General features: G+C 44.1%; 1 protein-coding gene across 1 annotated transcript in view; it reads left to right on the forward strand.

Annotated features, from left to right (window-relative positions):
* Nucleotides 1–7,400: 7,400 nt before the first annotated feature.
* Nucleotides 7,401–22,038, forward strand: part of LOC122559165 (protein SSUH2 homolog) — a 58,693-nt gene continuing 44,055 nt past the window's right edge. The window contains exons 1-2 of the mRNA XM_043708539.2: nt 7,401–7,550; nt 20,762–20,823. Coding sequence (XP_043564474.1) covers nt 7,528–7,550; nt 20,762–20,823 — 85 coding nt within the window. The 5' untranslated portion in view covers nt 7,401–7,527. The remainder of the gene's footprint in view (nt 7,551–20,761; nt 20,824–22,038) is intronic.

The following is a 22,038-nucleotide window of genomic DNA, read 5'->3' on the forward strand; positions in this document are numbered from 1 at the left end:
AGTGGTAAGGCCTAGTGTTGTTAAATGCAAGGAAGAAACGTTTAAATTGGCCAGTAATACACCATCTATGATTCTAAGTTTCAACCATTCAGTCAGATGACGCTAATATTCATGATTATTCATCATTCTATCATTAGAAAAAGTGGAAAGCATCAATTAGGTCAAGGTTCATTGAAGCTAAGAGATAAGCCTGTCTATTAAAAACAAGCAGTTGTCCACAGAGTGAAAGATTAACTGGACCATGGCAGACATTACACTCTTGTGATGTTTGCCAGTGGTCAAACTGATCAAACTGAAGGCTGTACAATGTCAGGGTTTGATCACCCAGGCTGTTTGTGTGGAAAAGGAGTAGGGAAGAGTGTCCTCAGAGTGGTAGTTAGCTAGCTCGAGAATGGGAGCTGTCTGATCAGAGCTGGAGGTGGAGCAGGTTAATCATTGTTTCAGTGTAATCCTCAGACAAGATGTATAAGCCAGGGTCAACTTCAAATAGAGGCATTGTGCAAGTAATGGACCAGGGAAAATGGGAATAAAAGCCTACAATTTTTTGGATATTCCTAATTGTCACTTGTCTTATTAATAGCTCCTCATTCTATTGCATTTGCAAGCTTTGAATCACCTGCAAACCTTATAGTCTTGCCTGTTGGTCTAAGCCAATTCATATTTCAAACAAATGCATCCAACATCAACCCTTGGACGATATCACTGTACATTTCCAGTCAGACTAACAACTTGGTTTCAATAGAGAAGTATTTAACCCTGAATCTATTTCAACATAAAAGCAATTGGGCAACAAGTTAACCAGTTTGGTTGTGTGGGTTTATTTGCCTTTTTGTGAGAGAAGTAGATTTGTTGCTGGCACACAGCAGACTATTAAAAAAGAAAGTCAGTGTTTTGTTTTTATCCAGCATTATATCACTGCTCTTCGCACATGGCTGTCTTTCCTGTTTAATGTAACATAATTTAAAATTAAGAAACGGGTAACACCTCAACAGCTCTATCAATTTATTAAGTCAGTAAGAGCTCCCTAAACTTAGACATTAAACCGAGCCCTATCTCCCCTTTCTGGTGGTTGCAATAAGATCCCATTATGTTACCTTGAGAAAGCTAGTTTCTCCCAGTGCCTTAATCAATATTTATCCATTAACCAACAAATAAAGCTTAACCTGTCATTGACTACATTGCTGTGTGAGGGAGTTTGCTACATGCAAATTGCCTGTCACGTTTCCTCATTACAACTTTTCAACTAGCTGTGAAATGCCTTAGGATTTCTTGTGACTCTGTTTCAAATCATATCCAGCATGTGATCCCCAGACTGTGAAAGGTTAACCTCTGTCAAATCCAGAAGTCTCTTCAACTCCATTGCTTCAGCAGAGGGGAATGCAGCTTGCTGCTCAAAAATAACTTACATTTTTGTAATGCCTTTAATGCAAGGAAACATCCCAAGGTGGTTCACAGGGGCTTTTATACAACAAAATACCCATGCCAGAACGTACGAATTAGTTGCGGAAGTAGGCCATTTGTCCCACAAATCTATTCTGCCATTCAACAAGATCATGGCTGATTTGTTTGTGTTTTTGAATTCTGTACTTCCATCTACCCCAATAACCTTTGATCCTCTGTCTAACAAGAATCTACGTGCCTCCACTTTCAAAAATTCAATGACTCCCTATTCTCTTTTGAGGCAAAGAGTTCCAAAGTTGCACAATCCCGATAAAAAAATTTGTCTTCGTCTCTGTCCTAAGAGGGCGTCCTCTAACTTGTAAACACTACCCCCTGGGTTTTGATCTCATCCCCAGGAGAAAACATTTTCATATTCACCCTGTCAACTTCATTCAGGATCTTGTACATTTTAATCAAGTCACTGGCAAGATGGATCCAAAGTTGGCTCAGTTGTAGGAGACAGAGAGTGGTGGGGGGAAGACAGTTTGTGTGACTGGGGAACGGTCTCCATTGACATACCATAGAGATGAGTGCTGGCTCCTTTCTATATATATATATATATATATATATATTATATATATATATATATAATGTGTGTGTGGGAAGATGATAACTAAGTTTGCGGATCACACGATAATTTGACGGGGGATTTTGAGTGGTTGAAGAAGGTCTCAGTTTACAGGAAGATATCTATGGGTTGGTCAGGTGAGCAGCTCAATGGTAGATGGAAGTTAACCTGGATAAATGTGACGTGATGCACTTTGGAAGAAGTAACAAGACAAGGGAATACTTAATTAATGGCTGGACACTAGGAAGCTCAGAGGATCAGAGCGATCTTGGGGTGCTTGTCCACAGATCCCTGAAGTTGTAGGTCAATTTGATAGGGTCGAAAAGAGGCATAAGTGACAGCTGCCTTTATTTGTTATGGCATGGATTATAAGAACAGGGAAGTCGTGTTGGAGCTGTACGGAACTATGGTTAGGCTACAGCTAGAATATTGTGTGCAGTTCTGGTCACTGCAATATGGGAAGGATGTGGTTTGCCCGAAGCCTGGGATGGAATGTTTTGGCAATGAAGAGAGGCTGGATAAGCTCAGATTGATTTCATTAGGAGCAAAGAAGGTTGCAAGGGGACCTGAAGAAGGGCTTATGCCCGAAACGTCGATTCTCCTGTTCCCTGGATGCTGCCTGACCTGCTGCGCTGTTCCAGCAACACATTTTCAGACCTGATGGAGCTGTATAAGGTTATGAGGGGCATAGATAGGAAACAGCTGTTCCTCTTAGTTAAAGGGTCAATAACGGGTGGGGGGGGGGGCAAATTTTAAAATAAAAGGTAACAGGTTTAGAAGGAATTTGAGGGTTGTGGTGGAATGCACTGCCTGGGAGGATAGTTGAGACAGCGTTGCCAAGTGGATGATCTGTCTCGGCCTCCTCCAATGGTCCCCAGCCTCACAGACACCAGCTGAAACAGGAAACCTCACATGCTTTAAGATCAGATTCCCCACAATATGGAAACAGGCCCTTCAGCCCAACAAGTCCACACCGACCCTCCAAAGAGTAACCCAACTAGACCCATTCCCTTACATTTACCCATGATTAATGTACCTAACACTAAGAGCAATTTAATATGGCCAATTCACCTGGCTTGCACATCTTTGGATTGTAGGAGGAAACTAGAGCACTCAGAGAAAACCCATGCAGACACGGGGAGAATGTGCAAACTCCACACAGACAGTTGCCCAAGGCGTTCTTGGCACTGTGAGGCAGCAATGCTAACCACTAAGCCATCATGACACCCATAGAGAACTTGGATGAGCACTTGAAATATCATAACGTCTTTTCTTTACCAGCACCCTACACCCTACCCCAAGCCATAGCATAAATGATGTCCCCTCCACACTTCACTTCAGCTCTAATGAAGAGTCATCTAGATTTGAAATGTCAGCTTGCTCTCTCTCTCTATGGATGTTGTCTGACATGCTGTGACCTGGCATTTGTTGTTTTCAGTACAGATTGCAGCAGCTGCAGTAATTTGTTCCTGTAATATGAAATGTCATAACGTTCAATAGCTGGACAGTGGGATTAGTGTAGATTGGCTGGCACAGACACGATGGGCCGAATGACTTTTTCTGTACTGTATGACTATGACACCCGTCACACTTCTAAACTACAGTGAAAACAAGCTCAGTCTGTCTAACTTTTCCTCATAAGGCAACCCATCCATTTCAGCACTAATCTCATAACCCTTCTCTGAAACAGCTTCAACACATTTACATCTCTTCGAGATGTGGTCCCACCAATGTGCAGTATCACTGAAACATAACTTCCTTACTTATGTGATCAATTCTTCTTGTAGGACAGTATTCCATTAGCTTTCTTAATTGTTTATTGTATCTGCATACTAATATTGTATGACTCATTTACTTGAACTGAGAGAAAGTGAGGACAGCAGATGCTGGAGATTGAGTCAAAAAGTGTGGTGCTGGAAAAACACAGCAGGTCAGGCAGCATCTGAGGTGCAGGAGAGTCAACGTTTTGGGCATAACCCTTCATCAGGAATTGATATAAATTATAAAAAGCTGAGGTGCAGGGAGGGAATTCTACAACTTGGGGCAACCGAAGGCATGCCCATTAATGGTAGAGAAATAGTAAGGAATTCACAAAAGACAAGAATTAGGAAAGCATGGAGTTAACTGATGATCGAGAGTAGACTGATGGGATGGTAAATGGTTGGGCTGGAGTTGTCCTGGTGATTATGTAGGGGACATACCTGGGCAATTTACCACATAGGTGGGTAGATGCCAGTGTTGTAACTGTACCGGAAGAGCTTGATTAGGGGAGCGGCAGGTTCTGGAGCACAAGTCTCTAATACTATTGCCAGAATGTTGTCAGGACCCATTGTCTTTGCAGTATCCAGTGGCTATTTCTTGATACCATGTAGAGTGAATCAAATTGACTGAAACCTGGTATCTGTGATGCAGTGAACACTGGATGAGGCTGAGATGGATCATCCACTGAACACCTCTGGCTGAAGGTTGTTGCAAATGCTTCAGCCTTATCTTTTACACTGACGTGTTGGGCTCTTCCATCGTTGAGGATAGGGATATTGTGGAGCCTCCTCCTCTTGTGAGTTGTTTAATTGTCCACCACCATTCACAACTGGCTGTGGCAGGACTACAGAGCTTGGATTTGATCCGCTGGTTCTGGGATTGCTTCGCTCTTGGCATCGCTTGGCATGCAACTAATCCTGCTTACATCTCATTTTCCGGTATAGCTGGTGCTGCTCCTGGCATGCCCTTCCTGCACTCTTCACTGAACCAAGGTTGATCCCCTGGCTTGATGATAATGGTTAAGTGGAGGATATGCTAGGTCATTAGGAGTACACTTCTGCTCCTGTTGAAGACCTGCAGTGCCTCATGGAGGCCCAGTCTCGAATGGCTAGGTCTATTCAAAGTGAGTTCCTTTTAACGCAGTGATAGAGCGACAAAACTTAATGTAAAGGTAGAACTCTGGCTCCACAAGGACTGTGTGGTGATTACTCTTCCTGACAGTAGCATGGACAGATGCATCTGCAGCTGGCAGATTGATAAGGGCGTGGTCAAGTATGTTCCTCCCTCTTGTTGGTTCCCTCACTACTTGCTGCAGACCCAGTCTAGCAGCTCTGTCCTTTAGGACTCGACCAGCTCAACCAGCAGTGCTGCTGCCGAGCCACTCTTAATGGTGAACATTGAAACCCCCCACCCAGAGTATATTTTGCCACTCTCAGTGTTTCCTTCAAGTGTTCAACTTGGAGGAATACTGATTCATCAGCCTAGGGAGGTTTCCTTGCCCATGTTTAACCTGAAACCATAAGACTTCATGGTGTCCAGAGTGTTCAGGACTGCCAGGACAACTCCCTCCTGACTGTGTACAACTGTGCCACCTCCTCTGTGGGTCTGTCCTATCGAGGGTTAATATTGGTGATGTCTGTTACATTGTCTGCAATACTGGTGACAAGTATTCATTTGAGACCTCACCCACATCCTCTGATCTCATGCACCAGTTTCCCCTTTGGTCTCCTGTCATGAGACCCCGAATGACTATTTTTAGGGGCTCCTCACTTGGTTAGCCTGGATGATCCGCCTGACTAGTGATAGCCAATCACAAGCTACTGGAATGGGACAGTAAGTCATAACTAGGAGGCTGTTTCAGCACACCGTGTCCATTGCATCCCCTCGGGTTTTATTTCATTTTTATGGGGATTTGGATGTCACTGGCTGGGCCAGCATTGATTGCCCATCCCTAGTTGCCCTTGAGAAGGTGGTGGTGAGCTAACTTCTTGAACCGCTGCAGTCCACCTGCTGCGGGTTGTCCAACAATGCTGTTCGGGAGGGAATCCTAGGATTTTGACCCAGTGACACTGAGGAACCATGATATACCTCCAAGTCAGGATGATAAATGGCTTGGAGGGGAACTTGAAGGTGGTGGCGTTCCCATGTATCTGCTGCCCTTGTCCTTCTAGATGGCAGTGATTGTGTGTTTGCAAGGTGCTATCTGAAGACCTTTGGTGAATTTCTGCAGTGCATCTTGTAAATAGTACACACTGCCTCTACTGAGCGTCGGTGGGGGGAGGTATTCCATCACACTCCTGACTTGTAAATGAAGAAGGGTTACACCTGAAACACTAACTTCTCCAACTCCTGATGCTGCCTGGCTTGCTGTGTTCTTCCAGCCTCCTGCTTGTCTACTTTGTAAATGATGGACGGGCTTTGGTGAGTTACTTGGCACTGTAATCCTAGCCTCTGACCTGCTCTTGTAACCACTGTGTTTCTGTGGCAAGTTCGGTTTAGTTTTTACTCAATGGTAACCCCAGGATGTTGACAGTGGGGGATTTAGTGATGGTAACACCATTGAATGTCTACAGGCAATGGTTAGATTGTCTCTTATTGGTGACAGTCACAGCCTGGCCTTTGTGTGGCATGAATGTAACTAGGATCTCATTGCATGGGCTGAAGAGTCTAGGTGTGGGGGAGTGCTGTCTTGCTGTCTCTCTAGAACATCTGTCCATGTGTGGAAATGTGCCAGAGCTGTCTCAGGCTGTAGGTGTGATGCATCCAATACATAAATCGCTGCACTGTTCACCCAGAGAGTGGCAATGTGTGCAAGAGCACAAAATGGGCTTTGGAGGATGCCCACAGTGAGTCAGCACCATGTGTGTTAACCCTGGGATGGGGGAGTCCTGAATTAGAAGGCATAGGTTTAGGTTAGATTAGATTAGATTACTTACAGTGTGGAAACAGGCCCTTCGGCCCAACAAGTCCACACCGCCCCGCCGAAGCGCAATCCACCCATACCCCTACATTTACCCCTTACCTAACGCTACGGGCAATTTAGCATGGCCAATTCACCTGACCTGCACATCATTGGACTGTGGGAGGAAACCGGAGCACCCGGAGGAAACCCAAGCAGACACGGGGAGAACGTGCAAACTCCACACAGTCAGTCGCCTGAGGCGGGAATTGAACCCGGGTCTCTGGCGCTGTGAGGCAGCAGTGCTAACCAGGTTGAGATGGGAAAGATTTAAAAGGGGGCAACTTTTTCTCGCAAAGGGTGGTACGTGTATGGAATGAGCTGCCAGAGGAAGTGGTGGAGGCTGGTACAACTGCAACATTTAAAAGGCATCTGGATAGGTATATGAATAGGAAGGGTTTGGAGGGATATGGGCCAAGTGCTGGCAAATGGGATTAGATTAATTTAGGAAAACTAGTCGACATGGACAAGTTGGACTGAAGGGTCTGTTTCCATGCTGTACATCTCTATGACTCTAAACTGGGTAGAAGTGCTATATAACATTGCTGTGATCAGGGAAAGTCAGATCACTTCCGCTGTTCCGCCTTTGGCAGTGTAAGCGATTTGAGCCTCCCCTGAATATTTAATTCTAACTCTGAAAGGCTGCTGTAGTGGAAGGAAGGAGTGGACTAAGGCGTGGAAGACAGCGAGAAATCGAAACTGACTGAGCTCTGGATTGTGTGGAGTGAAACTGACCAGTTCCTGGACGGGGAAGACTGGGTACCGCTGGGCAGCAACACAGACTGAAGGCTCCAAACTAATGGAAAGACAAGCACTGCTCAGGTAAAGCTAAAATAAAAAAAGCAATCAAATCGTGAGGCAACTTTCTCGGTGCGGGCTCAGACCTCCCCTTGTGCTGACAGAGCCCCTGGCTGCAGTAAAAAGCTGGGGGGGGGGGGGGGGTTCTGCATGTTGTTGCAAAATTCCGGTCCAACCGCGACTGCAAAAATGCAACCAGAGTTCCTTGGCTCCTTTCCGTCGCTGTTCCCATTGTCTTCGAGCGGTGGCCTCGGCTTTGAACAGGGTCATTGCCAGCAGGTAACCGCGGTCCCGACTGCTCTCCAGCTTCCAGCTGGGTCTGAGCTACCAGACCAGAGTGTGTCAGCGCCCACAGGCGGAGGTATGGACTTGCAGCGATTGGAAGTTACCAGCGCTGAGAGCATTCCAGCAGGGGCCTGAAAAGAAATAAGTTATTCCTCAGTACCAGATGGCTGGGCTTTGAGGAAGGTTTGGATGGCTGGTGAGACTCCTCTCTTTGCGCTGGTTGGGGTGTAGGTAGGGCACGCTCTTGGGAATGGCCATGTTCTGTACCACACAGTGGTAAAAGCGGGGCAAAGGAGCCCATTCTGCCCATCGTGTCCTGCGCCATCTCACTGAGCAGTGCGACTTAGTGCGAAACTCCTGCCTTTTCCCCATAACTCTGCACTTTGTTCCTGCTCGAGTTGTTGCCCAGTACCCTCAGGAGGCGCCACTGTCATCCTCGCCCTTGGATTAGCATCACTTAAGGAGTTTCTTGTGGACCAATGGCAGTATCCCTAGTTCTGAGCCAGGAGGTCTGGCTTGAAGTCCTACCTGCTTCAGAGGTGTGCCATAACCTGTCTGGACAGGTTGATAATAAACACATATCTTTATCATTGTATTTCAAATCTTCCTCCACTGACACGGATCTACTGGGTCCACCTCATTCCAAGAACCAGGACTAGCATGCCTCCTGCCTCATTGAACTGAACCCTTACTGCTGCAGGAAATTCTTCTGAACACAAAATGGCTCCCGCAAACTATCCCAATCTACCTATGGGTAATTAACCCCCTCCCCCATCGTACCTACATTTTGATATTTTCACATCTTTATTGTTTCTTTGCAATTGATTGTTCTGCTACGTCCACCCCACTTGTCTCCCTGCTATAGGAAAAATGTTGTGAAACTTAAAAGGGAACAGAAAAGATTTACAAGGATGGTGGGGTTGAGGGTTTGAACTGTCGTGCGAGGCTGATTAGGCTGGGGCTATTTTCCCTGGAGCGTTGGAGGCTGAGGGGTGACCTTATAGAGGTTTTATACAATCATGAGGGACAGGAATAGGGTGAATAACCAAGGTCTTTTTCCTAGGGTAGGGTAGTCGAAATGTGGAGGGCACAAATTTAAGGTGAGAGGGGAAAGATGTAACCCGTGATCTAAAGAGCAGTGGTTTCACACAGAGGCTGGTGCATGTTTGGAATGAGATGCCAGAGGAGGTGGTGGATTCTGATACAATTACAGCTTTTAAAAGGCATCTGAATGGGTGTATGATTAGGAAGGGTTTAGAGTGATATGGGCCAAATGCTGGCAAATGGGACTAGATTAGTTTAGGATATCTGATCGGCATGGGCAAGTTTGGTGAAAGGGTCTGTTTTCATGCTGTACACACCTCTATCACTGTATGACTACACTGAGCAAATTGTTGTACCTTTTCTTATTCCTCAGCTCTGGTCAAATTGATTCTGCCCACATCTGAAACATCCTCTTTCTCTAGTACTACAATACTCTCTTTAACCAAAACACCCCTCTTTTATCTTTTAACCATCTTTTCAAACACCTTGCAACCAAGGCTATCTAACACCCAGATCTACCCTTCATTCAACCAGGTATCCATTATTTCCACAACATCATAATCCTATAATCCAATTTATACCTGTGACTCCCAATCTTATTAACTATACTCCGTGCATTCACATATATGCAGCGTAACCCTGATTTCAGACAGCATTACTTTCTCCTTTGGAAACTTTGAACACTTCTTCCTGTACACAGTACTCTACAGCAAAACGTATCTCAATTCTGTGTTCTCCAACCTGCAATATTCTCCCAAATCTCATCTTGACTGGCTGGTTGAAAGAAAAGTGTCAGTGTGGCTAAGCCCACCTTGAGGTTCTACTCCCTGATTTAGCCCATTTGCTATCTTTCTTTTTTGAAAAACTGCATTTATGTAACATCTCTTGCATTAGTTTAATGTCTCAGTTTGAAAAAAGTAACACCTGTCATAGTGCAGCCACCACTCGATATGGCTCTGAAGTGTCAGACTCAGTTTGATGGTCCAGTCGCAGAATGGAACTCTGATTCAGAGACCAGAGTGTAAACCATTGAACCAGTGCAGGCATGAGAGTCATTGTGAACATTTCCCAAAGGCTTTTGAAATACTAAATTATCTCTTATCTGTTCTGTTTTGTGTGACTGTGCTCATTTCTAACTATAGAGGAACCACGATTATCTGAATGAGATGTACAGGCACTATTTCATTCGGATAATTGATTATTCGGTTAATTGATTCGATGCCTCTCCTCTGGGACTCAGAGTTTTCTGAAGTTTATTTTTTCCTCGCTCTGCCTGTCTTTCTCCCTCTCTCTGACTCAGGGCTTGTTTCTGAGCAGACACACACTTGTGGATAAGGGACCTGCAGCATTGCTGAAGCCTCCAGCCTCCCCCCAACCCTGTCAACAGGATTGGCACAGCGAGCACTTGCTAAGTCTGCTCCCAGTTCAGGAGTCAAGCAGCTGCCCACCGCGTGTGAGCTCCTGCCCCCACCCCACCCTTGCCCCCCCCCAACCCTGTCCAAACCTGCCTCCCATCCACCCCCACAGAGAGAGAGAGAGAGAGATCAGTCATTTGGAGATGGTGGGCTCCCATCGATGTCCGGGACTGTTCTCAGCAGCATTTCAGTAAGCTGAGATCGTTTTTAATCATTGTAAATAAAAGACCTGAACAGTGTTGGAAACACCCCTTTGATGTAATGTTTCTGTCGGGACCCTGACATCTTCTTCTTCGGATAATTGCTATTCGGATAATCGCGGTTCCTCTGTACGTGTTTCTCACTGTGTTTCTCTGCATACTTGTGCCCTTGTTTTTATGCCCATGTCTCTTTTACGTCTGACTTCCTCTGCCTCTGATTTACATGAATGACTTCCCCTGGTTGCCCAAAATAAGCCTGATTTTTAAGGGGAAAACCCTCCTCACCAGGTTAAAAGCTGCAAAACACGTCTTGTAATCATTAAATAAGTAGAAAGCTTTTCCAAATAGAATGTAGGTGTACAAATCACAGGGATGAAATACAGATTCATACAGCACAGAAGAAGGCTGTTCAGCTGACCAAGTTTGAGCCTGCTCTCCGAAGCAGCTGTCTAACACAGCCCCAAGTCCCAACTTGTCCACTTCCAATTCATAACCAGTTGCCTTTTGGCAATCTGCATGGAATGTACCACAATACACTTCCACGTCATGTATTCCATAACCCGACAAACCTCTGTTAAGAGCAAAACATTTCTCTTTTGGTCAATTATTTTAAATAGAGTCATAGAGATGTACAGCACGGAAACAGACTCTGTGGTCCAACTTGACCATTGAGACCAGATATCCCAACCCAATCTAGTCCCACCTGCCAGCACTTGGCCCATATCCTTCCAAATCCTTCCTATTCATATACCCATCCAGATGCCTTTTAGATGTTGCAATTGTACCAGCCTCCACCACTTCCTCTGGCAGCTCATTCCATACACATACTACCCTCTATGTGAAAAAGTTGCCCCTTAGGTCCCTTTTATTTCTTTCCCATCTCACTCTAAACCTGTACCCTCTACTTTTGCACTCCTCTATCCCAGGGAAAATACCTTATCTATTTATCTTATCCATGCCCCTCATGATTTCATAAGCCTCTATAAGGTCACCCCCCAACCTTCGACGCTCCATGGAAAACAGCACCAGTCTATCCAGCCTCTCCCTATTGCTACAACCTTGGCAACAGCCTTGTAAATCTTTTCTGAGTCCTTTCAAGTTTCACAACATCCTTCCGATAGTAAGGAGACTAGAATTGCATGCAATATTCTGAAAGTGGCCTAACCAATGTCCTGTACAGCTGTAACATGACTTCCCATGTATAAATCTATAGCCTTTTGTGCTCATCCCTTTCCCTAGGGCACAACTTTTTCCTATTTGTTGCATTAAAGCCCCCTCATAATTTAGACAACTCTGTTAAATCTCTCCTTAACCTTCACTGCTCTAAGCAGCTTTACACAAAGCTGTGCTCTTTTATCCTGGTTAACCTCTTCTGTCGCCTCTCTGATACCTTGATGCCACGACTAATATTTATGCCCAGGTTTAAACTCCAGAACTGAGGCTTAACTAGTGATTTTATTTCAACATATATTATGGGATGCAGGCTTCACGTTATTATCTGTCCTTAATCAGCCTGGAGAAGGGATTGGTTCGCCTCCTTTTGAACCACTGGAGTCTTTGTGGGGTCAATGCTGCTAAGAAGGCGGCTCTAGGATTTTGATCTAGCAATGGCGAAAGAATAGCTAAGCCATGATAGTACATGGCTTGGAGGGGTGTTTGTAGGTGATGGTATTCCCATTTGTTTGCTGCTTTTGTCCTTCCAGATGATTGAGATCATAAGATCTGTAGATGGAAGAGCCCATGGACACTCTTCAATGAGTTCATGGCTGATCTGATGATCCCCAACTCCACTTTCCTGCCTTTTCCACATAACTCTTGATTCCCCTTAAAATCAGTCAATCTCAGCCTTGAATGTACTTAACACAGCCTCATCAGCCATCTGTGGTGAAGAATTTCACAGAGGACCTACCCTCTGAGAGAAGAAATTGCTCCTCATCTCGGCCTTAAACGTACGACCTCTTACTCTGATGTCCTGTGCCATAAGGGGAAACTAGCTTTCAGTATTTACTCTGTTAAGCCCCCTAAGAATCCTTAATGTTTCAATCAGGTCGCCTCTCATTCTTCTAAGTTCCAATACATGCTTAACCTACTCAACCTCTCCTCATAAGATACGCCCTCCATACCTGGTTTCAGCTGAGTGAACCTTCTCTGGACTGTTTCCAATGCCAGTACATTACTTGACCACCCCATCTCAGCTCCTATGTTGCTGAACATGTATGCCTTTAATCTTGCCAGACATGACTATTCTCCCACAATCCTGGACACCTCCTTGCATTCTGACTTGAGGTCATACAATACTCTCTTGCCCATATCTGAATTTGCAATAGGCTCTGTTCATCCATAACCCCAGTCGACATTGGCTCCACATCAAACGCTTTGGCTTTAAAATTCTCTTCCTGGTTTTCTAATTTCTCCACTACCTCACTCCTCCCTCCCTCTAATTTCCTGTGATCCTCAGCGATTTCCTTTAATTCTGGCATTTGGAGCATCTTCATGACTACCATGGGTCACAATGCCTTCAGTTCCTAGGCCATAATTACTGGAATTTACTTCCTTAAGTTTTTGCAACTCTCAATCCCTCAAACTGCATTAATATTGCCTTGCAGCATTGTGCCATTTTTTTTCTCATGTCCCTGTGAGACACATTTCTTACCCACTATGTAAATACAAAGTGTCTTATTGTCTCGTGTTTAGTTTCACAAAAATAAGCTTGAAGGTTTATATGTTCCTGACAATTATTTTAAACACCTTTCATAATGTCGCCTTCATTCACAGTAGCTAGCGATATACTCATGTATGTCACTTTCAGGAACAATTGACTGCCATCTATAAAGTTCCAATGTGCAATACTTACACAAGAACATCTGCTCATTAACACATTGTAAACCACACTCAAAACTCTTGGCAGAGTATAGATGTTAGTTTGCGGTATTAACACAACTAAATCCAAAGCAGAAACTGCAACAAGTTGCATCTATCATGAGTCTGCCCATGGCCTTCTAATGTCAGCTACTCATTTCCTCACCATGCAGTGTGATGCCACAGTTTGCATTAGGTGCAAGGTTCACAATTGTACTTGATGTACTCAGGCCTCGTTATTTAAAAAAGAATAGAACGTTCCTAATGCCGAATCCTGAAGGGTCTTATTTTGAATTTCTAATAGGAAAGTCATCCATTTATCATTACTTTCTACTTCTTGTCCTTAACCAGTTAGCTAACAGGTTGCCACTGTCATTTTAATATTATACCCTTCTATATTCCATCTAAGTACGTTGGTGGAATGTAGAAGTAGTACTTTATCAATTATCTTTTTAAATTCTATATATATGTGTAACATTTACTGCACTTGCATTCCAGAGAGCATTGGATGATTTTTTTTTGGATAGAAATGATATGTAAGAATATGGGGAAAAGGCACTGGGTAATGGAACTGGAGCTGACATGATGGGGCTAATGGAGCACAGAACTCAATCAGGTTAGTTAGCCATATTTTAACAAAATCTGTGCTGGCTGTCCATTCGTCCCCAAAGAAGGATTGATTTTGTGGTTGTTTTTCAGACTGGAGGCCTTTGACCAGTGGAGTGCCACAAGGATCGCTGCTGGGTCCACTACTTTTCATCACTTAGATAAATGATTTGGATGTGAACATAGGAGGTATAGTTAGTAAGTTTGCAGATGACACTAAAATTGGAGGTGGAGTGGACAGCGAAGAGGGTTACCTCAGATCACAACAGGATCTGGACCAGATGGGCCAATGGGCTGAGGAGTGGCAGATGAAGTTTAATTTAGATAAATGTGAGGTGCTGCATTTTGGGAAGCACATCTTAGCAGGACTTACACACTTAATGGTAAGGTCCTAGGAAGTGTTGCTGAACAAAGAGACCTTGGAGTGCAGGTTCATAGCTCCTTGAAAGTAGAGTTGCAGGTAGATAGGATAATGAAGAAGACGTTTGGTATGCTTTCCTTTATTGGTCAGAGTATTGAGTACAGGAGTTGGGAGGTCATGTTGCGGCTGTACAGGACATTGGTTAGGCCACTTTTGGAATATTTCGTGCAATTCTGGTCTCCTTCCTCTCGGAAAGATGTTGTGAAACTTGAAAGGGTTCAGAAAAGATTTACAAGGATGTTGCCAGGGTTGGAGGATCTGAGCTACAGGGAGAGGCTGAACAGGCTGGGCCTGTTTTCCTTGGAGCGTCGGAGGCTGAGGAGTGACCTCATAGAGCTTTATAAAATCATAAGGGACATGGATAGGATAAATAGACAAAGTCTTTTCCCTGGGGTGGGGGAGTGCAGAAGTAGAGGGCATAGGTTTAGGGTGAGAGGGGAAAGATATAAAAGTGATCTAAGGGGAAATGTTTTCACGCAGAGGGTGGAGCATGTATGGAATGAGCTGCCAGAGGAAGTGGTGGAGGCTGGTACAATTATAACATTTAAAAGGCATCTAGATGGGTATATGAATAGGAAGGGTTTGGAGGGATATGGGCTGGGTGCTGGCAGGTGGGACTAGATTGGGTTGGAATATCTGGTCAACATGGACGGGTTGGACCAAATGGTCTGTTTCCATGCTGTACATCTCTATGACTCTATGGCTCTCTAATTGTCTTTAATTTTCCCACTGACACTGAGTGGCCTATGGTTACTAGCTATGGCGTCTCTCCCTTTTTTGACTTGTGGTGTAATATTTGCATTATCAACATCTTAAGAGTTACTACTGATCAAAAACTGATCAGCCATTCTGTGGCTGCATGTGTAGGTCCGAGGTTAAGAAACCTTGTGAGTAACTCAACTTGTGACTGACCAAAAGCCTGTCCATATTCTGAGGCACAAGTAAAGTGGGTGATGAATTGCTCATCACTTGCCTGAATGAGTAAGCCTCCAGTATTACTCAAAAAGCTCAACACCATCTAAGACAAAGCAGACTTCCTTGATTGATGCCTTCTCCATGCTCTTAAGTAATCACACCTTCCACACTGATGCACAGTGAGAGCAGTATATACCATTTACAGGTTGCACTGCAGCAACTCACTATAGCTTCCTGAACAGCATCTATCAAATCTGTGACCTTGATCACTGAGAGGGATAAAGCTAGTAGACACTTTGGAACACTATCATATGTATGTTCCCCTCCAAGTCACACCATCCTGACTTGGGAGCTATATTGTTGTTTCCTCACTGTTGCTAGGTCAAAATCCAGGAATTCCCTCCCTAACAGCACTGTGGGTGCTATATAACGTGTACTGCAGTAGTTTAAGAAAGTGTCTCACTATCCCTACACAATAATTCATCACCTGTAAAAACTTTATATTGCAGATTCATTGTTTTTTTTGGGCAATCTGTTTCCAGTTTCCCCATACCAGATCCCTTCTCAAATCACTAAAGTTAGATCTCTTCCAGGTTGGGCATTTTATTCTGTGTCCTCTTCTGTAATTGTTTTAAACATAATTAGTTTACGATCACATTAGACAATAGTTCTCCCAATTGCCCCCACCCCTTAATTTTCTGGAACTAATTCCAACATTGCTTCCTTGCTTAATGCCGAAAAGTAAATGAATTTCAGAAATTCTGCTGTGGACATTTTAGGAATTCTTCACCCTCCTGACTCTTTATTCTGTTTCCCACTCTTCCCCCTCACTATATCAAATCTATCCAGTCATTCTCAACAGAGGCCATATGACCCCCTTAGGGGCCCTGGCACATTTGAAGGAGATCACAGACTGTTCAATGATAAATGATTTTCTGTCTATCTGTTCATGTAAATTTACATTTTGCTCAAATTTGTTTGCACATCAGCTTCTGTTCTTCCTACTCACTCCCTACAGTTCCTATATGCCATTGCAGGCTTTTTACTATGAGTAAATTCCCTAATACTAAATTTTTGGATCAAAATCTCCTCAATGGAAATTTTAAGACTTCCATCAAATTCCCCCTCGTTCTCCTCAAAGAGTAAAGTCCTGGGATTGACAAGGTTTCACCATAAGAGTTATAAAGAAAGCAATGGTCCAGTATGATTAGGATCTCTGGAAGGGTGACTCCAATTACTTACCTCTCATGGCCTGGTGACTTTAAGGAGAAAGTCACATTCTTTTCTCAGGAAAGATACCTGGAATGAGTGGATTGCCTGATGAGGAAAGGCTGGACAGGCTAGGGGTTTAGGGGAGTCAGGGGGACTTAATTGAACCAGTGAAAATTCCTCAGGAAGTTTGAGAATCGAGAACTAAGCATTTAAAAATAAATTTTGCCCATTTAAGACAGATGAGGAAAAATATTTGTCTCTAAGGGTTGTGAATCTTTGCCTTCCTCAAAAGGGCAGTGGATGCAGAATCTTGAATTGTTTCAAGGTAGAGGTGGATAGATTCTTGATTACTACATTATCAGAGGTTTTCAGTACTGTACAGGTGAAATTAAAATCAGATCAACCATCATTTTATTAGAGTCATAGATTCACAGAGATGTACAGCACGGAAACAGACCCTTCGGTCCAACCCGTTCATGCCGACCAGATCTAGTCCCAATCTAGTCCCACCTGCCAGCACCCGGCCCATATCCCTCCAAACCCTTCCTATTCATATACCCATCTAAATGCCTCTTAAATGTTACAATTGTACCAGCCTCCACCACTTCCTCTGGTAGCTCATTCTGTACTTGCACCACCCTCTGCGTGGAAAAGTTGCCCCTTGGGTCTCTTTTATATCTTTCCCCTCTCACCCTAAACCTATGCCCTCTAGTTTTGCACTCCCTGACCCCAGGGAAAAGACCTTGTCTATTTACCCTATCCATGCCCCTCAATTTTATAAACTTCTGTAAGGTCACCCCTCAGCCTCCGACACTCCAGGGAAAACAGCCCCAGCCTGTTCAGCGTCTCCCTATAGCTCAAATCTTCCAACCCTGTCAATATCCTTGTAAATCTTTTTTGAACCCTTTCAAATTTCACAACATCTTTCTGCTGGGAAGGAGACCAGAATTGCATGCAATATTCCAAAAGTGGCCTAACCAATGTCCTGTACAGCCGCAACATGACCTCCTAACTCCTGTACTCAATACTCTGACCAATAAAGGAAAGCATACCAAATGCCTTCTTCACTATCCTATCTACCTGCGACACCACTTTCAAGAAGCTATGAACCTGCACTCCAAGGTCTCTTTGTTCAGCAACACTCCCTGGGACCTTACCATTAAGTGTACAAGTCCTGCTAAGATTTGCTTTCCCAAAATGCAGCACCTCGCTGAATTAAACTCCATCTGCCAATGGCCCATCTGATCAAGATCCCGTTGTAATCTGAGGTAACCTTCTTTGCTGTCCATTACATCTCAAATTTTGGCGTCATCTGCAAACAAACTGACTATACTTCTGAAGCTCACATCAAAATCATTTATATAAATGACGAAAAGTAATGGACCCAGCACCGATCCTTGTGACAATCCACTGGTCATCAGCCTCCAGTCTGAAAAACAACCCTCCACCACCACTTTCAGTCTTCTACTTTTGAGCCAGTTCTGTATCCAAATGGCTAGTTCTCCCTGTATTCCATGAGCTCTAACCTTGCTAACCAGTCTCCCATGGGGAACCTTGTTGAATGCCTGACTGAAGTCCATATAGATCACATCCACCGCTCTGGCCTCATCAATCCTCTTTGTTACTTCTTCAAAAAACTGAATCAAATTTGTGAGACATGATTTCCCATGGACAAAACCATGTTGACTATCCCTAATCAGTCCTTGCCTTTCCAAATACTTGTACATCCTTTCCCTCAGGATTCCCTCCAACAACTTGCCCACCACCGATGTCAGGCTTACTGGTCTATAGTTCCCTGATGTGTCCTTACTACCCTTCTTAAAGAGTGGCACCACGTTAGCCAACCTCCAGTCTTCCGGCACCTCACCTGTGACTATCGATGATACAAAAGCTTCCCACAGAGTTCTAGGGTACACCTGATCAGGTCCTGGGTATTTATCTACTTTTATGCTTTTCAAGACATCCAGCACTTCCTCCTCTATAATATGGACATTTTTCAAGATGTCACCATCTATTTCCCTACATTGTATATCTTCCATGTCCTTTTCCACAGTAAATACTGATGCAAAATACTTGTTTAGTATCTGCCCCATCTCCTGCGGCTCCACACAAAGGCTGCCTTGCTGATCTTTGAGGGACCCCTTTGTCCTTAATGTATATGTTAAAAACCTTTTGGATTCTCCTTAACTCTATTTGCCAAAGCTATCTCATGTCCCCGTTTTGCCCTCCTGATTTCCCTCTTAAGTATACTCCTACTGCCATTATACTCTTCTAAGGATTCACTCGATCTATCCTGTCTATACCTGACATCTGCTTCCTTCTTCTTCTTAACCAAATCCTAAATTTCTTTAGTCATCCAGCATTCCCTACACCTACCAGCCTTCCCTTTCACCCTGACAGGAATATACTTTCTCTGGATTCTTGTTATCTCATTTCTGAAGGCTTCCCATTTTCCAGCCGTCCCTTTACCTGCAAACATCTGCCCCTAATCAGCTTTTGAAAGTTCTTGCCTAATCCCGTCAAAATTGACCTGTCTCCAGTTTAGAACTTCAGCTTTTAGATCTGGTCTATCCTTTTCCATCACTATTTTAAATTTAATAGAATTAAGGTCGCTAGCACCAAAGTGCTCCCCCGCTGACACCTCCGTCACCTGCCTTGCCTTATTTCCCAAGAGTAGGTCAATTGAATGACATTGAATGGCAGAGCAGGTTCAAAGGGTGGAGTAGCATACTTTTGTTCATATGAACCAATGTGGATACACAGGAGTCTTGACTCAAGGAATGGAAAGTTCAAAGAAGAGACTTCAGAGGTTTGGAGCAAGTCCCACAGTTAGGGAGAGGCGTGAAATCACAGAGACCAGTCCTCTTTCCTGTGTTTTCAAGTCTAAACTCATGACATTTTCACTTCTTCTACTTAAACTCCTCACACTTATCATGATTTATATTTTCTGTTTCTTTTCTCCTTGTTTGTATTGCTGATCCATTTCTTGCTATCCTTCCTCTTCATTTTTCCTGCCTTCCTCCTTCCCGTACCCGACTTTAGTTTTCAACACCTGTTCCTGTTTCCATGATTTCCAGCTTGTCTTGGTCAGTTTTGCTGGAAAACGGTACCGAAACACTCCAGGTCAGAATGATCCAAAAATACTTTCTTGGCCTCCGGGCATCCCAAACTACTTTACTGATGATGAGGTACTTTTGGAAGTTTACTCAGTGTTGTAGTTTAGGAAACACATCAGCCAATTCTCACTCAGCAAGTTCCCACAAACTGCATTGTGATATAACCTAATAACCCGTGTGAGTTCATTGAGGGATGGACTGGACAGGACACCAATAAACAGTCACCTGCTTAATCTGTAAATGTGTTGCAGAAGATCTCTTGCATGCAACTTAAATCCAGTTTAGCATCTCAGCTGAAAGACAATACCTCCAGCAGTGAAGCACTTCCTCAGGGCTAGAACATGCGCTGTTGTCTTTACAGTGGGACTCAAATCTGAAATCTTTTAACTCTGAATGAGGAGTGGTATTTCTGAGTCACAACTGATGCTGAAGTATAGTATACAGCCACGGTAAATGAACAGGAAAAAAATACCTGACCCCACATTCCTATTACATCTTGGTTAGGTCAAGTACAGGTTAGGTGCTGGGTCAAGCTCCTCACACACTACCTGACAATGTACGTCCATCTCAAATTCAGGAGATCCTACCCCCGGGGACAATGGAGTTGCATGTGTATCAGTGCCATCTTGGTAACTGCTGCATGCTCAGTGGTTGCTGTAGGTTTGAGACCACTGGGAACAGCATTAAAACTGGAGTAGTGACCAGGTGAGGTTTGTGCAGTGTATCAGTTTGAGTTGGATTCAAACCCAGACCTAAGACTGGTTTTATATATAAATGAAGAAGGACAGAATAGATCTCCCCAATACCCTGGCTAATATTTGACTTTGAACCAAAATCAGCTAAACACTTTACCTGACCATTTACTTCATTCCTGTATATGGGATCTTGCAACATGCAAATTCATTGCTGCATTGCAGCAGCAAAGTGCTCTGGAACATCCTGAGCTCATGAAAAGGGCTACATAAAATGCAAATGTATTTTGCTTCTTTTAAGATCCTTATTTCTCTTTTGGTCGATGGTAGGAAATACTTGTCATAAAAATGAGTCGTTTTTCTTGTGTGTCCCCAGTATCATCAGACCAGGCTTGTTGTATGAATGATGTGGAATGAATGCAGTATGCTGCTTCAACTCACACCGATCAGTTCCTGTGTTTCTGTTTCAGTGCCACTGGACCCCAGGACAGCTATGGATCCACACCACCCCAGCCTGATCCAGCAGCTTCAGGTAAAGCATCGGCGAGGTCTGAATTCTTTTAAAAGTGTTAAATGGCTATGACATGTGTGGAGGGACACACCCAGGAAGCACATCTGTGGAGTTGTGGGTTGTTTACTGGGAATGGCTGTCTCTACTGGGAATCTCTGATCCTGCTATTAGCCTTTCACCGAGTTTCTTTTTGTGACAGGATAATAGGAAATTCAGTGGAAACATTTAATTAAATGTTTTCCACTTTATTTTTAACCAGTTGTGTGGATTTTGAACAATGGCAAACCCGTTTAACAGGAGTGCCCTGTTCAAGGAACGGTCACAAAGCTATGACTGATCAGCACGGTGGCTCAGTGGTTAGCACTGCTGCTTTATAGTACCAGGGACCCAGGTTCAATTCCACCCACAGGCGACTGTCTGTGTGGAGTTAGCACCTGCTCCCCATATCTACATGGGTTTCCTCCGGTTTCCCCTCTCCATCCAAAGATGTGCAGGCTAGGGTTGTTTGGATGTGCTAAATTACCCATCGTGTCCAGGGATACACAAGCTAGGTGGATTAGCCTTAGGAAATGCAGGTTTGCAGGGATAGGGTAGGGGGCTGAGTCTGGGAGGGATGATCTTTGAAGAGGTAATGTGGACTCGATGGGCCGAACGGCCTGCTTCCCCACTGTAGGGATTTATGATGTGTCCTTAGGGGAGTTGAGGTATAATAGGGCATTGCAGAGCGAGGACCAGTATGGGGCTGACCTGGCACTACAACAATCTGTGTTTATATGACTCCTTCACAACATCCCAAGGCTCTTCTAAGGAACCTTATCAAGCAAGATTTGAAAACTGTCACATAAGGAGATGTTAGAGCAGGTAACCTGAAGTTTATTCAAAAAGATAAGTTTAAAGAACATATTAGAGGTGGAGAGAGAAATCAAGAGCCGGAGAGGGGATGCCAGAGTTTCGGCGACTCAAGATACAACCATTTATAGTGGATGAGCAAGTGTGGAGATCTGTGTTTGATAACAAGAACCTAGAGCAGCAGAGCAAGGAACTTTTAGTGAATGCTTCATCATTTGATGTGAGAGAAGGGACATCGTCTCTACTCAAATGAAGGAGCAATTGAGTAGAGCAGCTGTCTGTGGTTTTCAGGGTGTTCTAGGTAGAACCCTCTCTCCTGATGGCAAACCGATGGCCCTTATGTATGTCGGATGTTGACTGGATGAAGCAGAGCTGTGATGCCCAAGC

Source organism: Chiloscyllium plagiosum, unplaced genomic scaffold, assembly GCF_037043375.1.
Source record: "Chiloscyllium plagiosum isolate Xiang-an unplaced genomic scaffold, Cpla_swu_hap1 HiC_scaffold_14, whole genome shotgun sequence".
Classification (NCBI taxonomy): domain Eukaryota; kingdom Metazoa; phylum Chordata; class Chondrichthyes; order Orectolobiformes; family Hemiscylliidae; genus Chiloscyllium; species Chiloscyllium plagiosum.